This window comes from Carcharodon carcharias, chromosome 28, assembly GCF_017639515.1.
Source record: "Carcharodon carcharias isolate sCarCar2 chromosome 28, sCarCar2.pri, whole genome shotgun sequence".
In the NCBI taxonomy this organism is placed as follows: domain Eukaryota; kingdom Metazoa; phylum Chordata; class Chondrichthyes; order Lamniformes; family Lamnidae; genus Carcharodon; species Carcharodon carcharias.
This window is the reverse complement of record NC_054494.1, coordinates 19,492,564-19,514,452: the sequence shown is the minus strand read 5'-3', so window position 1 is coordinate 19,514,452 and position 21,889 is coordinate 19,492,564. Positions and strand designations below refer to the sequence as shown.

General features: G+C 41.4%; 2 protein-coding genes across 6 annotated transcripts in view; one reads left to right on the top strand and one right to left on the bottom strand.

Moving 5' to 3' along the window:
* rassf4a (Ras association domain family member 4a) overlaps positions 1 to 21,889 on the bottom strand; it is a 244,154-nt gene that overhangs the window by 192,139 nt on the left and 30,126 nt on the right. The window contains exon 1 of one of the 5 annotated variants that reach the window (XM_041176245.1): positions 4,945 to 4,987. The exons of the other annotated variants lie outside the window; for them this stretch is intronic. The gene's annotated coding sequence lies outside the window, so the exon portion shown is untranslated. Of the gene's footprint in view, positions 1 to 4,944; positions 4,988 to 21,889 lie in introns of those variants that run through there. 5 annotated transcript variants of the gene reach the window in all.
* Positions 570 to 20,690, top strand: LOC121270805 (C-X-C motif chemokine 3-like). Its single transcript, XM_041176246.1, has 5 exons — positions 570 to 734; positions 4,180 to 4,262; positions 4,414 to 4,528; positions 12,560 to 12,652; positions 19,574 to 20,690. The coding sequence occupies exons 2-5, from the start codon at positions 4,202 to 4,204 to the stop codon at positions 19,677 to 19,679; spliced, it is 375 nt and encodes a 124-aa protein (XP_041032180.1). The 5' UTR covers positions 570 to 734; positions 4,180 to 4,201; the 3' UTR covers positions 19,680 to 20,690.

Below are 21,889 nucleotides of genomic sequence, written 5' to 3'. Positions count from 1 at the left end.
GATACAACTTTTTTTGAAAATTACTAGTTTCCTGCTTTTCCTACCACTGAACACAAACTTTTTCTTTTCCTCCCTCTTTCTTTTGTGTTCTCTTTCGGGATATACTTTCCATTTTAGTTTTTGACAAGGATTTATTCCCAAATTAGCCTGCTTAATTTTCCTTTTTATAAAATGGCTGACATGCTGGCATTTGCAGCATTTCCAAGGTAAACGTTCATTGTTTCATGGGAGCTTTTTTTGAGGCTTTTCTGAGCAGTTTTAGTAATTCTGTTGCTTCTTAGCCGAGCGACCAGCTAAATTTTAAAAAAGTACATTTTGCCTCATGGCTGCTGTTGAACAGGGGAATTCCATAAAAGCCTCAGTAAAAAGGGAGCCTGTGAATTTCCAGAATCATTGCTGTTAAGTAAATGCTACAGCTACCAGGCTGAATTCCACAATGTTTTGCAGAAAGCTGACTAATTGTTGAGGACAAACAGTGTAAGTTTGTCAAAACTGTCAATTTACATTATCAGACTGAAATCCAGGCTTTCTGCCAAGCTGTAGACGATCATAACTTCGCAATAGTCATGTGACTATCCGCCTACTTTATTCAGCTGTTCAAGAGTTCCAGCATAAAAAAGTGTAAGTACATAAGGAGCTCAGAATCGGACTCTTATCTGTGCTATCCTCTCAACACTTCCAACTCGGGACCTGAGACGCTGGCCTGCAGTTCGTAATCTTACTTCTCCAGAAAGGTCAGCTCCTATTACATTTTAAAGCATAAAACTGTAACTAAAAGAGATGTTTGCATTGTAGTTCAATACTGGTGATATGTTTTTGCTTTTGACATAATGCATTCTCGGCATAACTAAAGCCAGAAGCACAGGATTCATTTTAATATCCCAATCAATGCTCAGTTTTGTCTGAGTGGGGTCTTAAAAAGGAACTGCTACAATTTTTTTCTTAATAGTAAATTCAGGAATGATCACTTATGATTCTGTTGATTCAAAAAGTTTTGGTAGTGTAACAGCTCCTTTCAAGATGTGTGCAAGACCTCGTGTACAATACACATTAATTGTTCAAACGATTTCATCAGACCCATATGTTGCAACAGATAGCTTGAAGTTTTCTTAGAATTAATAAAATTACCAGCCATGTTCTATTTGCATGAGGAATATAATGATTTCTTTATCTCCAAAATTGAGGCAAATACCAATTCCAGCTTTAACTATCCTGTCCCACTGCCACCCTGACTTCTCTTGTCCCCTTCCTAACTTTAGCCATAACTTGGATGCCTTTGCAATTTCCTTTCTATCTTTCCCTCAGGTTCATCACTTGCAGGTGATCCATCATCTGCTCCCTTTACCCACCTCCAACCTATCTCATGATCACTCAGCTACCCCTCCCCAACCTAATGACATCCAATCGTCAACCTCTCCATTTTCGAAATGATCATTTTATGCCCATTTTTTAACTGTCGTCACCTCTTCACTCTGCAAAAGTCTCAAACATGGTTCCATTGTCTTATCCAGATATAACCTTAATTTAGATAACAACTTTACTGTTGAAAAACATTACATGGTATCCACAGGGGCGCGAGGAAAACAAATGCTCTTCCACTCAGAAATATAATATTTCTACCCAATTCCCTAACCACATTATCCAAATCCTTCATCTGTTTTCTGTCCTGCTTATAGCATTGAGACCACAAAAGTCACTCACTGATGTGGTGATCCTAGTTCACTGTGTTTCATGTTTGTGGCTTCTAATGCAGTCAATCATCTCATCCTCCTTTTGAACGGTAGCAGACTCTCTCAATTCCAGCCTGCTTTTCTCAACATGGGCAGTGTGCTTCCTCCAATGGTTTATTTGCCTGATCTCCAAGGTTGCTTTGGGCATGACGGATAACTCCTTTTCTTTATCTATTTGCTGCTCCTTAGTAGCATCATCCAAAAACATAGGACCAGCTTCCATGTGTATATCAATGACATCTGACTTTACCCTTCTGACGTTACCCTTAACTCCACAAATGCTGTTATGTTCATTGAATTGTTTGCACATCATCATGTCCCGGATGATTCAGAACTTGACTCAATGGTAGCCATCCTGTTCAAGCCAGAAACTTGCCTTAGCCACCAAAGTTACTCCCTTCCTGTCTGACTGCTCCTGCTGAGCCAGCTTTACCCAGCTTCAGGGTCTGGTTCAACCTGCAAATTAAACACTGGAAAAGTGTGAGGGAATGCATTTGAGGAGAGCAAACAAAGGGATACCCAATAAACAGCAGGGTATTGAGAGAGGTTGAGGAAGTGAGATACCTTGGAGTGCATGTCCACAGGTCCCTGAAGGTGGCAGGACACGTATGCTTTCCTTTATTGGGCGAGGTATTAAATACAAAAGCAGGGATGTAATGATGGAACTGTATAAACGCTGGTTAGGCCACAGCTGGAATTTTGTGTACAGTTCTGGTCACCACATTACAGGAAAGACATAAATGCTCTGTAGAGAGTGCAGAGGAGATTTACAAGAATGTTGCCAGGTCTTGAAAATTGTAGCTGAGGAAAGATAGGATAGGCTGGCGTTGTTTTCTTTAGAACAGAGGAGGCGGAAAGGGACGTAAGTGAGGTGCACAAAATTATGAGAGGCCTAGATTGGGTGGACAGGAGAGACCTGTTCCCCTAGCTGTGGGGTCAATTACGAGGGAGCATAGATTTAAGGTGTTTGGTAGCAAGATTAGAAGGAACATGAGGGAAAACCTTTTCACCCAGAGGGTGGTGGGTGTCTGGAATTCGTTGCCCGAACTGGTGGTTGAGGCTGAAACCCTGAACTCATTTAAAAGGCACCTGGATCTGCACCTGAAGTGCTGTAACCTGCAAGGCTACGGACCAGGTGCTGGAAAGTGGGAGTAAAAATGAGCGGCTAGTTCCTTTTTTTGGCCGGCACAGGCACGATGGGCTTACTGGCTTCTTTCTGCACTGTAACTTTTCTAAGGTTCTATGTGCTCTATCTTTAAGCTTCCTTCCATCTGTTCACTCTTGATCTCACAGAATCCTAACCCATTGCTTTATCTCTCGATTCTGATCCACATTATTGGCATTTCTCTCAAGTCTTCCATTACTTCTCCAGTTGTGTTCCATCCCATACTAAGCCCTGCATTACTTTCAACTCTTCCCAATTCATCTTTTTGGCTTCCTCTGCCATACTGCATCAAAGTTAAAAACGTCAATCTGGCTTTCAGATCCATCTATAAAGTTGTTCCACTTTACCTCTGCATCTTTTGCGGCTATACATCCAGCATTCATTACCCTTTCTGTCCATTTTGGGCAGTTATTTCGTAATACTCAGCAAAGATACATTCCAGTGAGAAAGAAAGACTCTAGGAGAAGGATGCACCGTCCGTGGCTAACTAAGGAGGCCAAAGGTAGTAGCAAATTGAAGGAAAAAGTGTACAATTCTGCAAAGACTAGTGGTAGGTCGGGGGATTGGACAGAATTTAAAAACCAGCAAAGATAAATTAGATCCTGGAAGTGCCAGTTTCAGATGAGATATTGCACCAGTAAGATCCTGAGAGGACTTGAATGGGTAGATGCCAAAAGGATGTTTTCCTTTATAGGAGAGACTAGAACTAGGGTAAACAGTTTAAAAATAAGGGGACTCCCATTTAAGATGGAGATGAGGAGACATTTTTTCTCTCGGACAGTCGTTAGTCGGTGGAATTCTTTTTCCTGGAGTGCAGTGAAGGCAGGTTTCATTCAATATTTTTCAGGCTGAGTTAGTTCGACTCTGTTAATCAAGAATCCAAGTTTATAGACGGTAGAATGGTTATACAGGGAAACTAGAGTTGAAGCCACAATCAGATCAGCCATGATCTTTTCAAATGGCAAAGCAGGCTCGAGGGGCTGAATGGCCTACTCTTGCTCCTGATTTATATATTTGTATGTAATTGCATATCCCTCCAGCCACTCCACCACTGGTGGCAGAACCCTTAACCATCATGCCCATGGACTCAGGAACTCTCTTCCTGGATCCTTCATATTGCCTTCATACTTCCTTACGGAAGGCTCATCAAAACCAACCTTCTTGACTAAGTCTCCTGTAATTTTTCTCCTACTTGCTGCAGGGGCCTCCCCTTTTCCACCAATATACTTGGAATTTTTGTACTATTGAAGTGCATGTTCAAATTCATATTCTTATTTTCTTCAGCCAGCCAAATATCTGCAAAACAATGAATTTCAGGCTTCAGATTCCAACATTCTTCCTCCTTCAATATTTCTTAGCGAGTGAGGGTGAGTACTGAAATTTGGATTTTTTTTTTCACTGATAGCTTCTTTGAATTTCGTTAAGCAATCCTAACTGGATGAGAAGTGATGTTCAATAACCTGACCAGTTTTTATGCACTATTTGTGAAATTATTCTTAGTTCTTTTTCCTCTCCTAGCAACAATAATACTACGATGCCAGTGCTTTCAATTTCTTGATAAGGTGCCTCCTAATATAATCAAGAACTTTCAGATACTTCCAAAATCAACTCACTGTAGCAGAGCTGAAATTATGTAAGTACTACTGTCTTATTATTAGCTGGTGAACAATAACTACGTAAATTACGAATGAGCTTTTCAAAAATCAACATTTAACCAATTTTCTCCCTCCCCATCCTGGGTCATCTCTGGTGCATAGTTCTGTTGCAGTTGCTCAAATGGTCATTAGTCTTATGGCAGTTTGTACTCAGATAGGCAACCGGAGCTAAGGGCATCAGAGTTGAGCCTGATCCTTTCTTCACCTAGGTAGGGCTTGCAAGATAATGATTTAGATATATCTGGATACATTTGCTAAACTGTCAGGGAGGAGTTTATGAGAATTATCTTCCAATAGCACTTTGTGGTGCCGTTGTACTACACCAGGTTCACACGGATGTAATTTTGACAGTCATGTCAGTAAAAAGCACAGAAACATGCTGATCACCTCATACCTCTCTCCTGATATTGAAAGCACATGTGGAAAGGTCCTCTTTCTGTTTTAAGATTACAGGTACCTGGGAAATTCAAAGACCAGTTTGTTACCAACACTAAAAAAACAAACATTCCAAGAGACGGTGCTTTTTAAATAGCTGCACTTAAACTGCAGCCAATGGGAAGCCCAGTTGCATTGGACAGATCATCCACATGGAAACATGCAAGGCAGATATTGCGATATTCAGCAAAGTGCATTACCATCGTGGGGATATTAGTGATAGCATGTTAGACAAAGGAAGTTATACAGCATGTTGAAATGGTGCCAGCACCACTAAAATGGAGAGAAGCAAAAATGAGGCACTAAACGGGAGTTTGCTAAGCAAGTTTTCCCTTCAGTTCCAATGTTAATGCAAGGAAAATATCACCTAAAACCCAAGTGCTAAATGTCTAAATATATTTTGCTGCATTTTGCAAACTATTGCTGCACTGTTCTTTACAGGACTCTCCACTAAAACCACATGGTTTCCCAAATGACCTCTCCTTCTGTATCATTTTCAGGCTTGATTAGGAACAGTACAAAGGATTTCTAATAAAAGCAAACTAAATGTAAATAAATATATTCACTGCTGATTACATTGGTTGCATGGATAACCAAAGGTCACAATCATGAGCTTGGCTGAGGGCTACAATTCAATGAGTTCCGAACAAGTCATTGAGCTAGGGAGTGACTATTTGAATGAGTGAATGACTGGTATGTTGGCAGGTGAGTAATTTAGGTAGATTCCAGCTGCCGGCTACTCTGAACTTATTGTCAGAGCTGCTTGCTTGTGGCTATTGTGCAATGACAGAATTAGTACAAAGGAAGAAAAAACATGCATTAGTACAGTGCCTTGAACATTCTCTGGACATCTCAAAATGATTCACAGCTAATTAAGCATTTTTGAAACATTATTGCTGTAGGAAAACGTAGGAAACATGAGAGTCAAAATGTGCAAATAAAGCACCAACAGCAATGAAATAAATGACCAGAAGATCTGTTTTAATGGTGTTGGACAAATGGTGACCATGAAACCCATAAGGCATCCCTGCTCCTTCTTCAAGTTGTGCCAAGGAATACTTTACCTCCATCTGAACAGTCTGTTTAATATCTCTCGAAAACGGCTGCCCCAACAAAACACAGTTCACTCAGTGTCACACTGAAGTGTCAGTCTGAATTAGATGCTCAAGTCTTTGTAGAGGAGTTTGAATATATTATTTTCTGACTGATAAATAACTTGTGTTTACTTCGCATTATTTGTGAACCTTTAACAACCTCAGAACATCTCAAAGCACTTTAGAGCCAAGTAAATACTTTTGGAGTGTAGTCATCATTGTAAATATAGGAAACACAGAAGTTAATTTGCATAGAGCAAAGTCCAATGAACAGCAACATGATAACCATCTTTTCTTCTCCGCCGATGCTGCCAGACCTGCTGAGTTTTTCTAGGTAATTCTGTTTTTGTTTTGGATTTCCAGCATCCACAGTTTTTTGTTTTTATAACCATCATATAGTCTGCTTTAGGTTATATTGGTTGATGAACGAACATTGATAAGGGCACTGGACTGAACTCCAATGCTCTTCTTCAGAAAGTGCCATAGGATCTATTATCTGAGGGGATAGACAAGGCCTCAATTTAACATCTCACTATAAAGAGGCCATCTTGGGCACTGCGGCAACCTTCTGACTTGGAGGGGAAAGTGCTAACACTGAGCCACGGCTGACAAAAGCCTGTGACCTTATGGCCTGCATCCTCGAGTCTTAAAAGAAGTGGCTGTGAGGTAGGAAAGGCATTGCTTGTAATTTTCCTTGAAGCATAAACAAACATGACCTGGACAAGGCGGCTGGCAATTTAAAAGCTCAATGGCCTGCCATTATCAATGGTCACATCAATAATGGTCACTTGGATGAGTTAGCAAATGGCGCATCTGTGAGGTTGTATGCCTGTAACAGTTAGTGACTCCAAGAGGTCGTAGGAGGGAGAAGATTGCCAGGAAGTAAGTTGCTTTATGTACACAGGTCTTGTAAGCCAATCTCGAAAAATGTGTTATTTAATGCACAATTGGAGTCTTGTCAGTATGAATTTATATTGATTTAAAATGGTTTAGTTTTACGTATGCACTTGTTAAAGGTCTTGACTAAAGAAAAAAAAAAGGACTTTGATTGCCTCTTTAGATTTCCAAATGGGTGTACAATTTGTACATTTGTTTCCAGATATTTGACTTGTATTGAGTTAGCAGGGGTATTTTCTTCCTCTCTTCACTAGTTTTAGCAAAAAAGTAAGCACAAGCAACAAGCTACTTTCCCCAGCTACATCAGCAGGTGGTAAAAAGTACATCCCGAAATGTGCTGAATACCCAAACACTGTCAAGTCATCAGCTGGCTGAGGCAAACCAAAGCCTTGGATAGAGACTCAATAAAAGACCATTGTAACTTGCTGCAGTAGAGAAAGCTTCCAAAAGTCAGCAACAAATAATAGCGTATATTTGAATGGGGATTAGGGATGGGCAACAAAAGCTCGCCTTGCCAACGACACCCCATCCTATGAAACAATAATAGAGAAAAGAATGAGTGGAGTACTTTTCACTTATGCACATAATGTCAGCTTGGCTTGATAGCAGCACTCTTGCTCAGAATGAGAACCATGGAAATTCAAGACCTTTTCCAGAACTTGAGCACATCATTTAGGCTGATGCTTCAGCACATTACTGAGGAAGTGCTACATTTCAGGGGCAAAGAATTGCCCTCCTTCAAATATATGGGCGGTATTGGCAGATTTAAAAAAAAACTAGCTTGCTCTTGCAATTTCACTGGTGTCCTGGTTCCCTACTTTAAAACGGTGATCACACTACAGAAATACCTGTATTACACTTTGGGACATCCTGAGGTTATGAAGGGCGCTATATATAAAATGCAAGCTCTTTCTCTTTTTTAAAAAATTGATATTTATCACTTAACCCACACAACAAAAACAGATTAACTGGCCGTTCATCTCATTTGACATTCATTAGCTCTAAAACACTCTGGGACATTGCAAGTGAATGAAAGGCGCTAAATAAATGCAAGCTCTTTAATTTTAAAATTCATATTTTCTAATGTTGGCGCCTCGCTGCTCACTTGCAAAGTAAGTAGCTATGTTGCTCAGAGAGCGGGAGAAGTCTGGCAAGTTAGTGGTTATAGTTTTCTCACGGTTCAAATGGGAGAGTTTACTGCAGCTGCCAGGAAAGGTGAGAGGAGTTAAACTATATTACCTGTCTAGACCTGTTAGTGACATGTTTAGTCATCCTTGTGATTCATCATGCTTTCTGCTGCTCACTTTCTCAGAGCTCAGTAAATTCTCAGTGTTCTCTCATTTTTAGCACCATCGGTTTGGACTAAAGTCCTGACTGGCAGCACACAATTTTAAAAAAAACATACACTACATCCTCACTGAGCAAGGGGATCATGCAACTTTAAAATCAATAAAAATGTGTTAAGTATGCTCAGATATTTCCCGTTTCACAATTGATGCCAGTTTCTAGTAAAACAAGTAACAAAAACAAATAGCGCAGTGCAGAAAACCCATTTTGCCTATCAAGTCAGCCTTGGCTCTTTCGAAGAGCAATCCAGTTAGTCCCACTCACCCGCTCCTTCCCCATATCCCTCAGTTATACGAACATATGAATTAGGAGTAGGCCACTTGGCCCCTCAAGCCTGCTCTGTCATTCAATAAGATCATGGCTGATCTGATTTTAACCTCAACTTCACAATCCTGCCTACACCCGATAACCTTTCACCCCTTGCTTATCAAAAATCTATCTAGCTCTGCCTTAAAGATATTCAAGGACTCTGCCTCAACCACCTTTTGAGGAAGAGAATTCCAAAATCTCACAACCCTCAAAGAATTTCCTCCTCTATCCTAAATGGGTGACCCCTTATTTTTAAACAGTGGTCCCTAGGTCTAGATTCTCCCACAAGAAGAAACATCCTTTCCACACCCACCCTGTCAAGTCCCCTCAGGATCTTGTATGTTTCAATCAAGTCACCTCTTGCTCTTCTAAATTCCAGCAGATACAAGCCTAGCCTGTCCAGCCTTTCCTCATGAGAAAACCTGCTTATTCCAGGTATTAATCTAGTAAACCAGCTCTGAACTCTTCTAGTGCATTTACATCTTTCCTTAAATAAGGAGACCGATATGATACATGGTAATCCAGATGTGGTTTTACCAGTGCCCTTTATAACTGAAGCGTTACTTCCCTACTCTTGTATTCAATTCCCGTTGCAATAAACAATAATATTCTATTAGCTTCACTAATTACTTGCTGTATCTGCATACTAACCTTCTGAATTCATGCACTAGGACACCCAGATCCCTATGCATCTCAGAGCTTTCTCTTTCAAGTATCCAATCCCATTTTGAAGGGATGGTCTGCTATTAATACCTACTCTGGACAAAAACAAAAACAGAATTACCTGGAAAAACTCAGCAGGTCTGGCAGCATTGGTGGAGAAGAAAAGAGTTGACGTTTCGAGTCCTCATGACCCCAGTTCTGTCGAAGGGTCATGAGGACCCGAAACGTCAACTCTTTTCTTCTCCGCCGATGCTGCCAGACCTGCTGAGTTTTTCCAGGTAATTCTGTTTTTGTTTTGGATTTCCAGCATCCGCAGTTTTTTTGTTTTTATCCTACTCTGGACCAATGTTTTAGTCTTTAATACTATCATTACCACTCCCTTGGTCTTGTGATCCATGACACCTTCATCAGTTAATCTTTCCTGCCCTCTAACCCATCCCTGGCCTTCTAATTTGCTCCACCCGCCCGTCCCCACATTTTCAACAGCATAAAACTCCTACATTTCTACCTCTCAGTTTTGAAGAGTCAAATTGGACTCAAAATGTTAACTCTGCTTCTCTCTCCACAAATGCTGCCAGACCTGCTGAGTTTTTCCAGCATTTTCTGTTTTTATTTAAGATTTCCAGCATCCGAGGTATTTTGCTTCTATTCTGAAGGATGCTATTGAATCTGTATCCACCACCCTATCAGACAGCATTTCAATTCCTAATAACTCATTGCATAAAAGCTTTGTCTCTGGCTCTTTTGCTAACCACCTGCCCTCTGGCTATTGAGCCTTCAATCATTGGAAATCATATCATTTCATTTACTTTATCTAAACCTTTCATAATTTTAAACAGTTGGTTCAAATGTCCTCTTTGCTTTCTCTAACCCCAAAGAGAACACTAGTCTATCCACAAAACTGTAATCCCTCAACTTTGAAACCATTCTAGTAAATCTCTTCTGTCTCCTCTCTATCCTTCATACCCTTCTTAAAGCGTGCTGCCCAGAGTTGCAGCTGGGACCAAACTAGTGCTTTTTGCGACGATTTATGATAATTTCCTGGCTTTTATATCCATGCCTCTCTTAATATAGTCCAGGATTCCAACTTTCAGGGTTACTCAGATGCCCCTAAACGCCTGCAGTTAAAATTTAAGAAGTCCTGTTTGTGTTAGGTTGAGCTCAATTTCACATAAATGCTAACCTAACCCCTGCTGCCCTCCCATTCCATCATGTCGATTGGGGGGGGGGGGGGGGGGGGGGGGGGGGGGGCGGGCAGGGGCCGTTAACATTCCTCCCCATGTGTATATTCAAATGCCAGGATTCACAGTTTCACAGTTTGCTCAGTTCTCTGATTCGTAGCCTTGACTGATTGAGGCCTTTGTAAAGTCTAGGGGTGCAATCTTGTGGAGGTGATGGGGGTCCCAACATGAAACCCCCACATTGCCACTTTGAGAAGGCCTGCTTCATCTTTTGCTGCTCAGACACTTGACAGGCCAACAGTGGACCATCCCCAAGATCAAGGATCCCAGAAGCAGAAGTGCTACCTGTTAAGAGCTGCCAGCCAATCAGAGGCTCACTTGGCGGCAGGGGTGGGGTGTGGTGGTGGTGGTGGAGGGAACAGTGGCTGTTGCCAGTACTACACTCACCGAAAGCATAGGAACGAGGAGAGGCCCAGGCACAGCTGTGTGATGGTGGGATGGGGGTTGCAGTCGAGGAGAGTGAGGGCAAGTGCAGGGTCTTTCAGTGAGCCTCCCCCCTTTCCAATGCCAGGTCCCTCGATCAGACACTCCCCCCATGGGCACCTATAAAACAAAAACACATCAGGCGTTACTTCTCATATCCCAGCATGGCGAGTCACACACCCGTCACTGGGTGTGTGCCAGCAGCAGTGAGATGAGGCCTTTAAGTGGGCATTAGTTGCTCACTTAAGCACCTCAATTGGTGGTAGGGCGAGAAAAACATCCACAGGCCTTTCTGCTACAGTCTTAAATTGGGTTGGAGGCGGGAAGGCAGTGGGGTCCCAACCTGCCACACTTCCACCTGATTAAACACTCTCCTGCCACCAAACCCACTATGGGGGAAAAGCTGAAGATTCTGTCCTGGATGTCAAAATATCTAATTTCTTATCTTGTTTTAAAAGGCCAGGAGTACAAAATGGAAATATACCCAGTGAGCAATTAAAGTGTAATAATATAACATAAAAGTTAATGATTGAAATGTAGTTACATAAGCTTGTTCACTGTAGCTATGATGCAAGCTAATTGTCATTAATAAAGAATGGATCTTAAGCTGGGGTTTTCTCGCAAGGATTAGATTAAAGACAGATCTCACAAATGAAAAACAACTCATTTCTATACTATAAACATACAGATTATTCGTCTCCAACTTGCTTTATGCCTGAACGTTGTAAAGGCGTTAAACTATCCAACTCATCAACTCATCCACATCAATGAAATGATCCTTTCACACATGCTTCACAAGCATACACAAGTTTCAACTCTTGTACTGGTGGATTTGCCAATAAATTGTACTTAAAACAAAAATAGGAACCATTCAGTTCCTCTCCATGAATTTTAAATGTTTGTATTATATTATGGATTCATCGGGTTGTGTTACAGCAATGCATACTTTCACTACTTAAAAAAAACCCACAGCTTCTGGTTAACTTGTTTGCATTGCGTATTCCAATATCATAATAGAACAAGTACCCATAAATCCATGATTTTCATTCTGCAAATGCACTGCTCTTGATATCCACCACAGGCCTCCTCCCACATTACTCCGTATTGCCCCATCAGTCCTCTCGATTACTTATCTAGTGCTTATCGCTTAAATGCATCAACGATGAAAATGCTCAAGCCTCGAGCAGTTCAGGACTTCAGATGGAGTGTTTCAACTCGTAGAGAAGAGCAAATTAGAGGCCATCAATGTAGTCATCAAGAAATCAAATAGGCAATTCAAGAAACTGGTAGAGAGTGGTGAGAATCTATAACTCATACCACATGCAGCAGCAGCTAAGACAAATACAAATACTCAAAAGAGAAGCTAGGAAGCATGAGGGAGAAGGGAATTGCAGGATATACTGATAGAGTTAGATGAGGAAGGATGGGAGGAGGCTTGCGTGGAACATTAGCACTGGCATGGTCCTGGCTGACCTGTTTCAATGTCATTCTATGCAATCAGCTGAAGCTGTCTGAGTTACTGTCAGCAACACACTTATTATCCACTGTCCTATGTCAATGCACGTGACAGTACACAAACAACTGTTCTCTTCTGTTTCAGACTAACTGTGCAGCAGGATAACAAAGAACAAGAGGTTTGTCTAAATCCAGAATTGAAGCAGGGCAAGAGAGTACAAATGTGCTGGGAAAGGAGGTCAGTACAAATCATTCATGTTTGGTTTACCACAGGACATTTATCTTTAACCATTGAGACTTCAGCTTAATTCAACTTAATAAAAAATGGAACTCACTTAAAGTACTACTCCAGCCGCTATAGCCATTCTGCAAAGCATTCTGCAATTTAAGCTGCGTTGTCACTACAAGCTAGAGTTGCTATAATGTGAAACAAAAATTATACAGTGCAAATAAGGAGCCAAGACTCAAAACATTTCCGAATCAAAGCAGAGATAGTCCTTCTTCCTTAGGAGAGTTCTAGGCGGTTAAATTAATGAGGACAGATTGCACAAATTTGGCTCGAGTGTCGAAGATTGAGGGGCTAATTGGATCAAGATGTTTAAAATGTTAAATTACTGGTCAGCAGTTTTCTTGATCCTTTTCCTAGTGCTAGCTCAAAAATTACCAGATACATTGAATTCAATTCACAACATACCAAAATGGGATTTAAACTCTCAAATATCTTTATCACTGGGTTACTAGTTTATTAGCATAGACCACTGGACTAGTATATCTACATGAAGAAGATGCCAGGCCGAGAGCTAGGATTTAAACCCATTTTATCTCAACCTTCACAGAATATTTTTCTGAGAGGGCGTGCATTTTTAAGACATCTTATTTCAGTGGCACACATCTCAATTCAGTTCAGGGCTTATTTGGTAACTTTGCACGTTCCTTTGAAGCAGCAAAAATAGCACTGAAAGGGTTACCGAACTGTTTTTCAAAGTCTTCTAAAGGGACTTTTTCCTTTGATTGGGAAACTCTTGCATGAGGTCAGTTTTATTATGGGTAAGATAAGTGCAGGCACACAAACATCCTGTATTTCACATTGGTCACGATATGAACTCAGCTGTGTACAATCATTAAATTCTGGTTTGGTTACTTAATTCTGATTGCAAAGTTCATAATCATTTTGATAATAATACTCAACAAGAAACAAAATATTCAGGAAATGCCAAGATTATTGACATGGGAGGGTGCTGTGAATGATTGATAAAGTTGTCAGTTTGGGCCCCAGCACCACACTGAAGGATGGGAGTGTGGGAGAATTAATTGAATAGGCCAAAAGATTAAATCCTTTGACTACTGCAACACTGTTCTTCCTCACAGCAAGATGCAATTAAAATGTTCGATTCTCATTTAAACCACTGCCAGTGGCCAATTCCAGAAATTCTTTCTAGGCATCAATAATCACGAAATACACTCATAAAACCAACTTAAGTAATCTGAAAATGAATTCTGAGATCTTGGTTAAAAAGTTTCATATTCATTAAGCTAGCCACACTTGCATATAACCATTAAAAAAAAATCTTCTTTGGAAACACTTTACTCCTCACACTCAAGACAGATGTCAGCAGCATTCCAATAATGTGACCATTTCTATGTGCAAGTCAAGGCAGTGACTGTAGCAAGTTATTTGACCAGTTACAATGAGTGCAATGTGTGGCTGATATTGACAGAGAGCAATAGCTATGACATTACATTTAGACGAGTAAGCCAGATAATTGCAGAGTGAATCTTCCTGTGATACATCTTTTTCATTTGAGAATCAGGCATTAAATCGTTATACATTCCATGATCTGTTCTGGGTGACCACAGTCACAAGCTGGAGCAGTTTCAATTCCCCATCTATGCATCAAGTATTCGCAATGTCATGGTTTCTGGATGTGGTTTAGGATTGCCCAAAATATAAAATCCAAAAGTGATCAATCCTCAGCTGGACATTCACATGGCATGCAGTTACCAACATTGGCTACTGATTGCCAGCAACACAACTTTTAATGTCACTTTTCCACTACAAGTGCAGCCTTAATCCAGTTTCGTGGGCCTAAAGTAAACACTAGAATGAAACAAATTGAGCACCTCCAGAGAGGTTTAAATCCACTTTACGCCAGAATCAGTATGTATTCCCCAACAATTTATACGACACACGTTTAGCATCAGTGCAGAGCAAGTCTGCAAGATCTCTGGTAAAAGACTGATTGTAGTATGCCAGCTGAGATCAATTAAACCAGACTTGGATTAAACTCAGCATTTCTCTGGTTTGACTTAGTGACTCATTAAAATAATGCCATGTCTCACAGGGAAATTTGGCAATGCTTTAGAAAAGATATAAAATTCAATAAATAAATTAGCCACTCCCTTACAGCATTGTGAGTGTACCTACACCACATGGACGACAGCAGTTCACAGCAACGGCTCACCACCACTTTCTCAAGGGCAAACGGAGATGGGCAATAAATGCTGGTCTAGCCAGTGATGCCCACATCCCGTGAAAATAATAATAATTAACATAAAAACAAACTTATGAAGCAATGGAAATGCATTTTGATATCAATGGGCCAGAGCCTTTGGTGTGGATATTTACAGGGAGGTGGGGAGGCAGCAGGGGCACATCTCTCCCAGGAAACCGAGAAATGCCAGGGAGGCAAAGGTCATGCCAAATTTAAGCGGTAGGACCTATCAGAATTGTTTACCTCCATTTCCTGCCTGACAGCTGGCCATACTGAAGGCTGGGAGAAATCATAGGGGAAAAAGGCACAAAGGCTGGAGGGGGAGGAGGAAGAGATATCTTCACCGCACTACTCCCATCCATCTGACCCTCTCCTTGACCTGGTAAAATAACCAACTCTGTGCCACCCCTCTGAGAGCACCTCAAATTGACGGTGCCCACCCTACTGCCTCTCTGGGCAGTGTTGCTGAGGCGGCAGATCTGCTGGCCTACTAAACGAGGGGGCAGCATGGAAAGCCTGCCCTCGCCTGCCGGCTCTTGAACGCCTCCTACTGGCTACACCACAGGGGAAGTCCTGCCTCCACCTGAGCCTGCTGGCCACCTGAAAACCTCCATGACCCCTGGACTTCCCCCTCCCCTCCCCCACTTCTGGGAAGATCCCACCCAGCATCTTTTCGTTTTTGGTAAACACTTGTTTGACTAGGGAACAGAAGCACAGGCGCTGGACCTCATTTTCTTAAAAATCATATCATGTCCAACTGGTTCATATCAAGCAAATTAAATCACATCGTGCACTCTTAAACTGGGGAAAATCTCCAAAAATATACTGCCGCCTTTCCTCAGTATTTCCATCTCCTCATTAATGCTTGCTTCTTTTTCTTTACAATCCAAATCTGTCTGAGGATTTTGATGCGCACTGAGTGAAGCCTGCTGTACAGTTATATAAATTAACTTGTCATGAACGCCAGCCATCTGAACTAGATACATGTTTATTGTCAGCATGCCGAGACAGTGGGTAGAATTTTCAGGCCGGCGGGTGGGCATAATTGGCGGGTCATCTCTGGTGCATAGTTCTGTTGCAGTTGCTCAAATGGTCCTTAGTCTTATGGCAGTTTGTACTCAGATAGGCAACCGGAGCTAAGGGCATCAGAGTTGAGCCTGATCCTTTCTTCACCTAGGTAGGGCTTGCAAGATAATGATTTGGATATATCTGGATACATTTGCTAAACCGTCAGGGAGGAGTTTATGAGAATTATCTTCCAATGGCACTTTGTGGTGCCGTTGTACTACATCAGGTTCACACGGATGTAATTTTGACAGTCATGTCAGTAAAAAGCACAGAAACATGCTGATCACCTCGTACCTCTCTCGTGACCGCGATTTCACGCTGGCTGGCCAATTGAGCCGCCTGGGTGGGGGGTGGGAAGAGGGCGGGTGCTGATGCCAGCGGGGGCCAGCACTGACAGAAAGCTCCCTGAAGGCACAGAGCTGCCTCAGGCAGCTGCAGGCCTGAAAAATCGAAAATAACGTTCAGAAAAGCAGGAAAATCGTCCAAACGTCCCAGTCAGGCACCTGAAAGTATACATGATGAAAGAGCTATCCGCCAATTTTTATTTTATTTCACGGCAGGAAGCCCATCCCGCCCTTGGATGAGGTTTCATGAAAAATGCAAAGGACGCCTGGCCAATTTGCCCGTCCGCCCAACTGCAAGATTGGACAAGCAGCGTAAAACTAAAGACAGTTGCACTGTTAAATGATCTCAATTGGCCTCTTAACCGTCAGCGGTCACCGTTCCAACCTTTCCGTGTACCCGCCGACCGAAACATCACATGGAGCGCAGGATGACGTTGGGACGCTCGCCCGGCGATTTCACCTCCCGCGATGTCACGCCGGAATCGGTCAGGCGCGCAGCCGATCAGCGTAAAATTCTGCCCAGTTTGTTCACAATGTCTCCCCTTAGTACACCGTCGCATTTGTATTCTTAAAGCTGGAATACCTTGCAACCAGTGCATCCCTAAAATGAGACAGGCACAGACTGTTTACACGAGCCGTTTGCAGTGAAACGCAAGGCGCTCAGGCAGACAAGGTCATCGTGGCTGTAAATCTTTCAGAACATTTATTGAAAGCAGAAGTGTAAACAAACCTTTCACAATTGCTGAAACAAACTGAACTTTACCAACAGTGCCACACTGTGGATAAAGAAAACCGCACAGAAATCAGGCTGTAAAAACAGAGATTGAGGGGGTGTGAATAAAGCAGAGACTGCAGGTCAGGCAGCAATTGTGGAGAAAAACAGAGCTCACATCTTAAGTTGACAGCCCTTCATCAAAACTAGAAAAACTGAGATGTCAGTCTTATTTACCCCTTCATGTTCCCTCTCCACTTATCATATTTGGCCTGGTTCTTGAAGAACTCACCCGACATGCATTGTGCACCCTCTTTTTTTTATTTCATCACATCCCTTGTCATGCAAGGAGCCCAGATTTTGGTTCCCGTGGCTTTTTGTCTTGTTGGAATGTACTCAGCCTGCCCCTGAGAAACATCTCTTCCTTAGATGGTGAAGGGGCAGACGTTTCATCTCCTACGTTTGTGCAGGAAGGTGTCATGGGAAGTGGAGTGGGTGTTGTGGATAGCCGAGGAGTGGAGCAGGATGTCGTGGAGGGGTCGGTCCCTTCATTACATTACACTGAAAGGGAGAGCAGCTTTTGCATCAATATCTACACAGGATGTCAGGAAAAACAATTTGGAAGAGGCAACTGAAAACTCTTTTTTGAACTACATGCCATTCACATCTAACAATTTAGTGCTTTAGGTTGTATATTTACATGCGCATTTCTTTAAATAATCTAAGCTGATTATTCAGTGTATACAGGATAAGTTATGCACAGTCAAATGTTTATTTTTCTATAGATGAGGTGGCCCATTAAGAAAACAAAAAACTGCTGGTTACGTTAATGCACTGGTCAACAATCTTCACACAAATCATAATAAACAAAACACAGTGGGTGAATTGTTTCATTACTGTTTGTGGGCCTGTGCAAATTTGACTATCAACATTCGTACATTATCAGTGACAGCACTTCAAAATTATCCAGTCATCTTGAAACACTTTGGGACATCTTGAGGATGCTATATAAATATATTTTTGTCTGAAAAGTAAACTACTATTGTATAGGGTAGAGGGAGAATGTGCAAAGCAGCATAATTCCTCTAATCTATAAGATGTACAACATGGGAATATTTGCTCGTGTTTAAAAAGGCATTTTTAAAAAAAAAAGTTTGCTGCTCTTTCAGTAGCTGCAGAATATGGGAGGGGACCAAGTTCCTTGATACATTATGAACAGTTTCAAATATGATATGAGAATTTTTTGTGCATTAATGAATTACAAGATAGTTTTCTCAGCTGTCGAATCCAAAATATACACTCACAGGCAAGTGGTCATGAAGAAAAGTAAGTTCCCTGGCAGGTCTTGCACTACTTAGACATCAGTCAGCTATTTTGGGACTCAGGAAGTAACTTTACCAATTAATCTGGAAATTAAATTAAGTGATTTAAAGCAACCCAGCAGCTTTGGTCATTGCACATTGGTCTTGCAACCATAAGGCCCCAGTTTGAATGGCAGCAAGTTTGCTGCTTTTATTCAGAAAATGTTACCAGCTGTCAGATGAGTAGCTGTTGCAATTTCTGTCTGAAGAAGTTTCACCCACAGCGTAGCTTCTGCTTTTGCTAACTTTGTCCATGTTTCGCCAGAGAAAGTAATTACCGCCACTGATTCTATTTTGGAAGTTGCTGCAAGTAAATTTACTCAATAGGCCATGGTTGGCTGTGAATGTCATGCCTGTAATCCACATAATCTTAAACTATGGCGGGCAGGGGGGGTCTTGGGGGACGTGCGATTTCCTGATGCGCACTTTCTAAGGGTGAGATTCCATGCCCAGAGTACTCCTTTGGAAAATTTGCCCTCCCATGTTATAAAGTAACAAGAGCAATCTACCCCTCCAGACAGCACAACCTCTCTTAGCTGATCATGGAAAAAACGTACTGTTTGCAGTTGTTGAATCGGCAGTTTTTGTTTCCAACTTTTTGCCCGTTCTTCCCTGAAGGAGCTGACTCATGCTGGACCCCGGTCCCAACAGTCATTCCCTGCCTTGCCATTCATCACATACGATCTTCAGACAATGAGCATAAACACATTGTGCAACAGTGGCAGCACCACTAGCAAGCAAGCCCAGTCCTGCCCTTATCCAAAATCCATAGACACAAGCACAACTTTCCAGAAAGGGCTGGGCTTCTAGATACAAAGAAGCTGAAACTACTGATTTTTTTCCTTCATCCTAATCCAGAAACACTTCAGATAATCCAGCACAGATTTGAAGATTAGATTTAATGCCAAATATTTGCAGAGGAGCTCCGATGCTTGAACTAATCTCTCCCACTTTCTACGTTGAAAGGGGGGAAAATGTGGAATGCAGGAGAGATAAATGGGCTCCAAGTACAAAGCAAAAAAATCTTTGAGGGGCAGTGAAAAATTCAGCTTTTTGTATCATGCTCATATATCCTTTAAAATGATTAGAATTTCAACAATTCTCAAGAAACTTGAATGCAAGCACTTACTGTGAAATATAAAAACTCCAATTTACCAAGTCAGTATTTTTTCTCTGTTACAGCATTGAGAATGATCTAAAGAAAATGAGAGAATGTATTAAAACAAAACCAAAGAAAGGTCCGAAGAAAAATAAGAGAAGAGGACAAAGGCAGAAAAACTCGGTCTAAACCTGATTTAACCCTGCTCTCCATCCTAAATGCTTTTATCCGACGTGCAGTGCAGTAGAAAGTAGGAGAAAGATGATGGAATACAAGGGACAATCCTGTTCTCTGACTCTGAATTGTGCATGACAATTTTTGAAAATGTCTTTTGATTCCTGCTCTTCAGTTTTAAAAAAGCTGTGTATGTTTATGGATAATTAAATGTTACATGTTCAGTTAGTTACCCAGGTTCCATATAGCCTCTTTAGAGTACTGCAAAAACAAAGTAATGCCTCTACTAATTAGAGTCCACTTGTCAACCAATCAGCACTCTCTTCACATACAGTATAAATTGTTGTTTTCCCCTTATATTGGTTATTCTTACCAATTATCCTGATGAGTGCAAGACAAAAAGCTTTGACATGTCTCTTTTTTCAGCAATACTCAAGATAGAAGCAATTGCTGACCATGGTGAACATAGGACTGGGACTGTATATACAGAGCAATTAACCACATGTTTGCAAGCACGTTTTAGTTCATCAATCCTGGAGACAAACTGATTTTGTAGTAGTTTTAAGTGAATATTATGTATTTTCTATGTCACATTGTACAGGTCAAGTTAGATAGCAAAAACCTTACTTCATATACGTTTCTTCACCACTCACTTCAGTATTTTGGGTTCTGGACTGATCTACTTCTAATACTACTGAGAGTTGGCCGCTAGATAGGCATGTGCAGAGTTTCTCTCTGAGGCTTCCTATCCCTGTGAGAAAATAGCTGGGCCAGAGGATCATGACTAATTTGGCAAATGGAAGCACAAGAAAATTGAACCCTACTGTCATACACCACATGCTGATTCTCCAAGCTGTCACATTAGTGCACTGCCATTAAAAGGGTTTTTTCAGTGGACCGTAGGAATGTATTGCAAAGCCAATATGTGTTCAAAGTATTCATTTTGCATTATAATTTTTTTAAAAGACTTATAACGTCTCTGTTATTTGAAAGAACAAATAGTTTAATAAAAACAAACAACACCAAGGAATGTGCAATTGTCATAATTTACTAGAGAGATTTAGGCTGGGATTTTCCGGTCCCTCCATAGCGGATGCAGGGAACTGGCCTAAAGTCCACTGACTTTGGTGGGACCAGAAGATTCCACCATTAGCCTGAATTCTAGGTTCCTAATTTTCAATCTCTCCGAGTCAAATAAAAGATTACAGTTTCACTGCATCTTCGATGTGTAGAAAGGATACCAAACTCAAACTCGCATAAATCCTTTCAATTACATAGCTTGTTGATTGTAAACTACAATTTTACATTGAGGTGCAATGCACTAATGTGCCACCAGATTGCCACATCAGTTTTGTGCTTAGTTTGAGGCTTCAATAACTGGCATGTCATTTTTAACGGCATAAAATATACACCACAGAAACAGACCTTTCAGGCCAACCAGTCTATCCTGATGTTTGTGCTCCCCTCAAGCCTCCTCCCATCTTTCACCTATCAGCATAACCCTCTATCCCATTCTCACTTATGTGCTTATCTACCTTCCCATATTATTTGCCTCAACTAGTCCCCTTGATAGCAAACTTAGAAATGACCTTTTTGTTGCCAAAGTCTAAATCTTTAATGTATATATTGAATGGTGGTCCTGCCATTCAGAACAACTTGCTTTTACCATTGCTCTAGGTCTTGCAGCCAGCTACTTTTCCCTTGACTCCGACCTTGCAGATGGTTCAACTTATCATCCTTCTCACTTTATTGATTTCCTGTTAAGGTACAGTTCAGTACCCCACCCACTTGGCAATTGGCAGCGAGTGTCAGCAGGACACTAACATCACAGCCAGGTCAATAATGTCTTCGCCGAACTTCCAGCAGAAGTAGCAATCAACTCATGGGTGTGCTGGTCAACTGCACAGCTGAACTACCAGCCTACCCAAGATTGGCTAACTTAGCACCAACCTGGGAATCAGACAGTGAGACATGCCTGGTGAGTGATTCTTAGCTACTCAATGCCTCAATCAGTTAATCCATTGAAGAGCTCAACCTTTGGATCCCTGCTTGCATTTGATAGCTTGTGAGTAAACACTTGGATCATTACTAATCCGTAAGAATACAGCAGAAACTAGATGGGCATTTCCAGGATCAAGACTGCTGCACGAGCAATGTCTGACAGCCAGGAAATAATTCATCAAACTACATCAGGGCCCGAAAGCTCAAACTGGTTTAAGTTACAC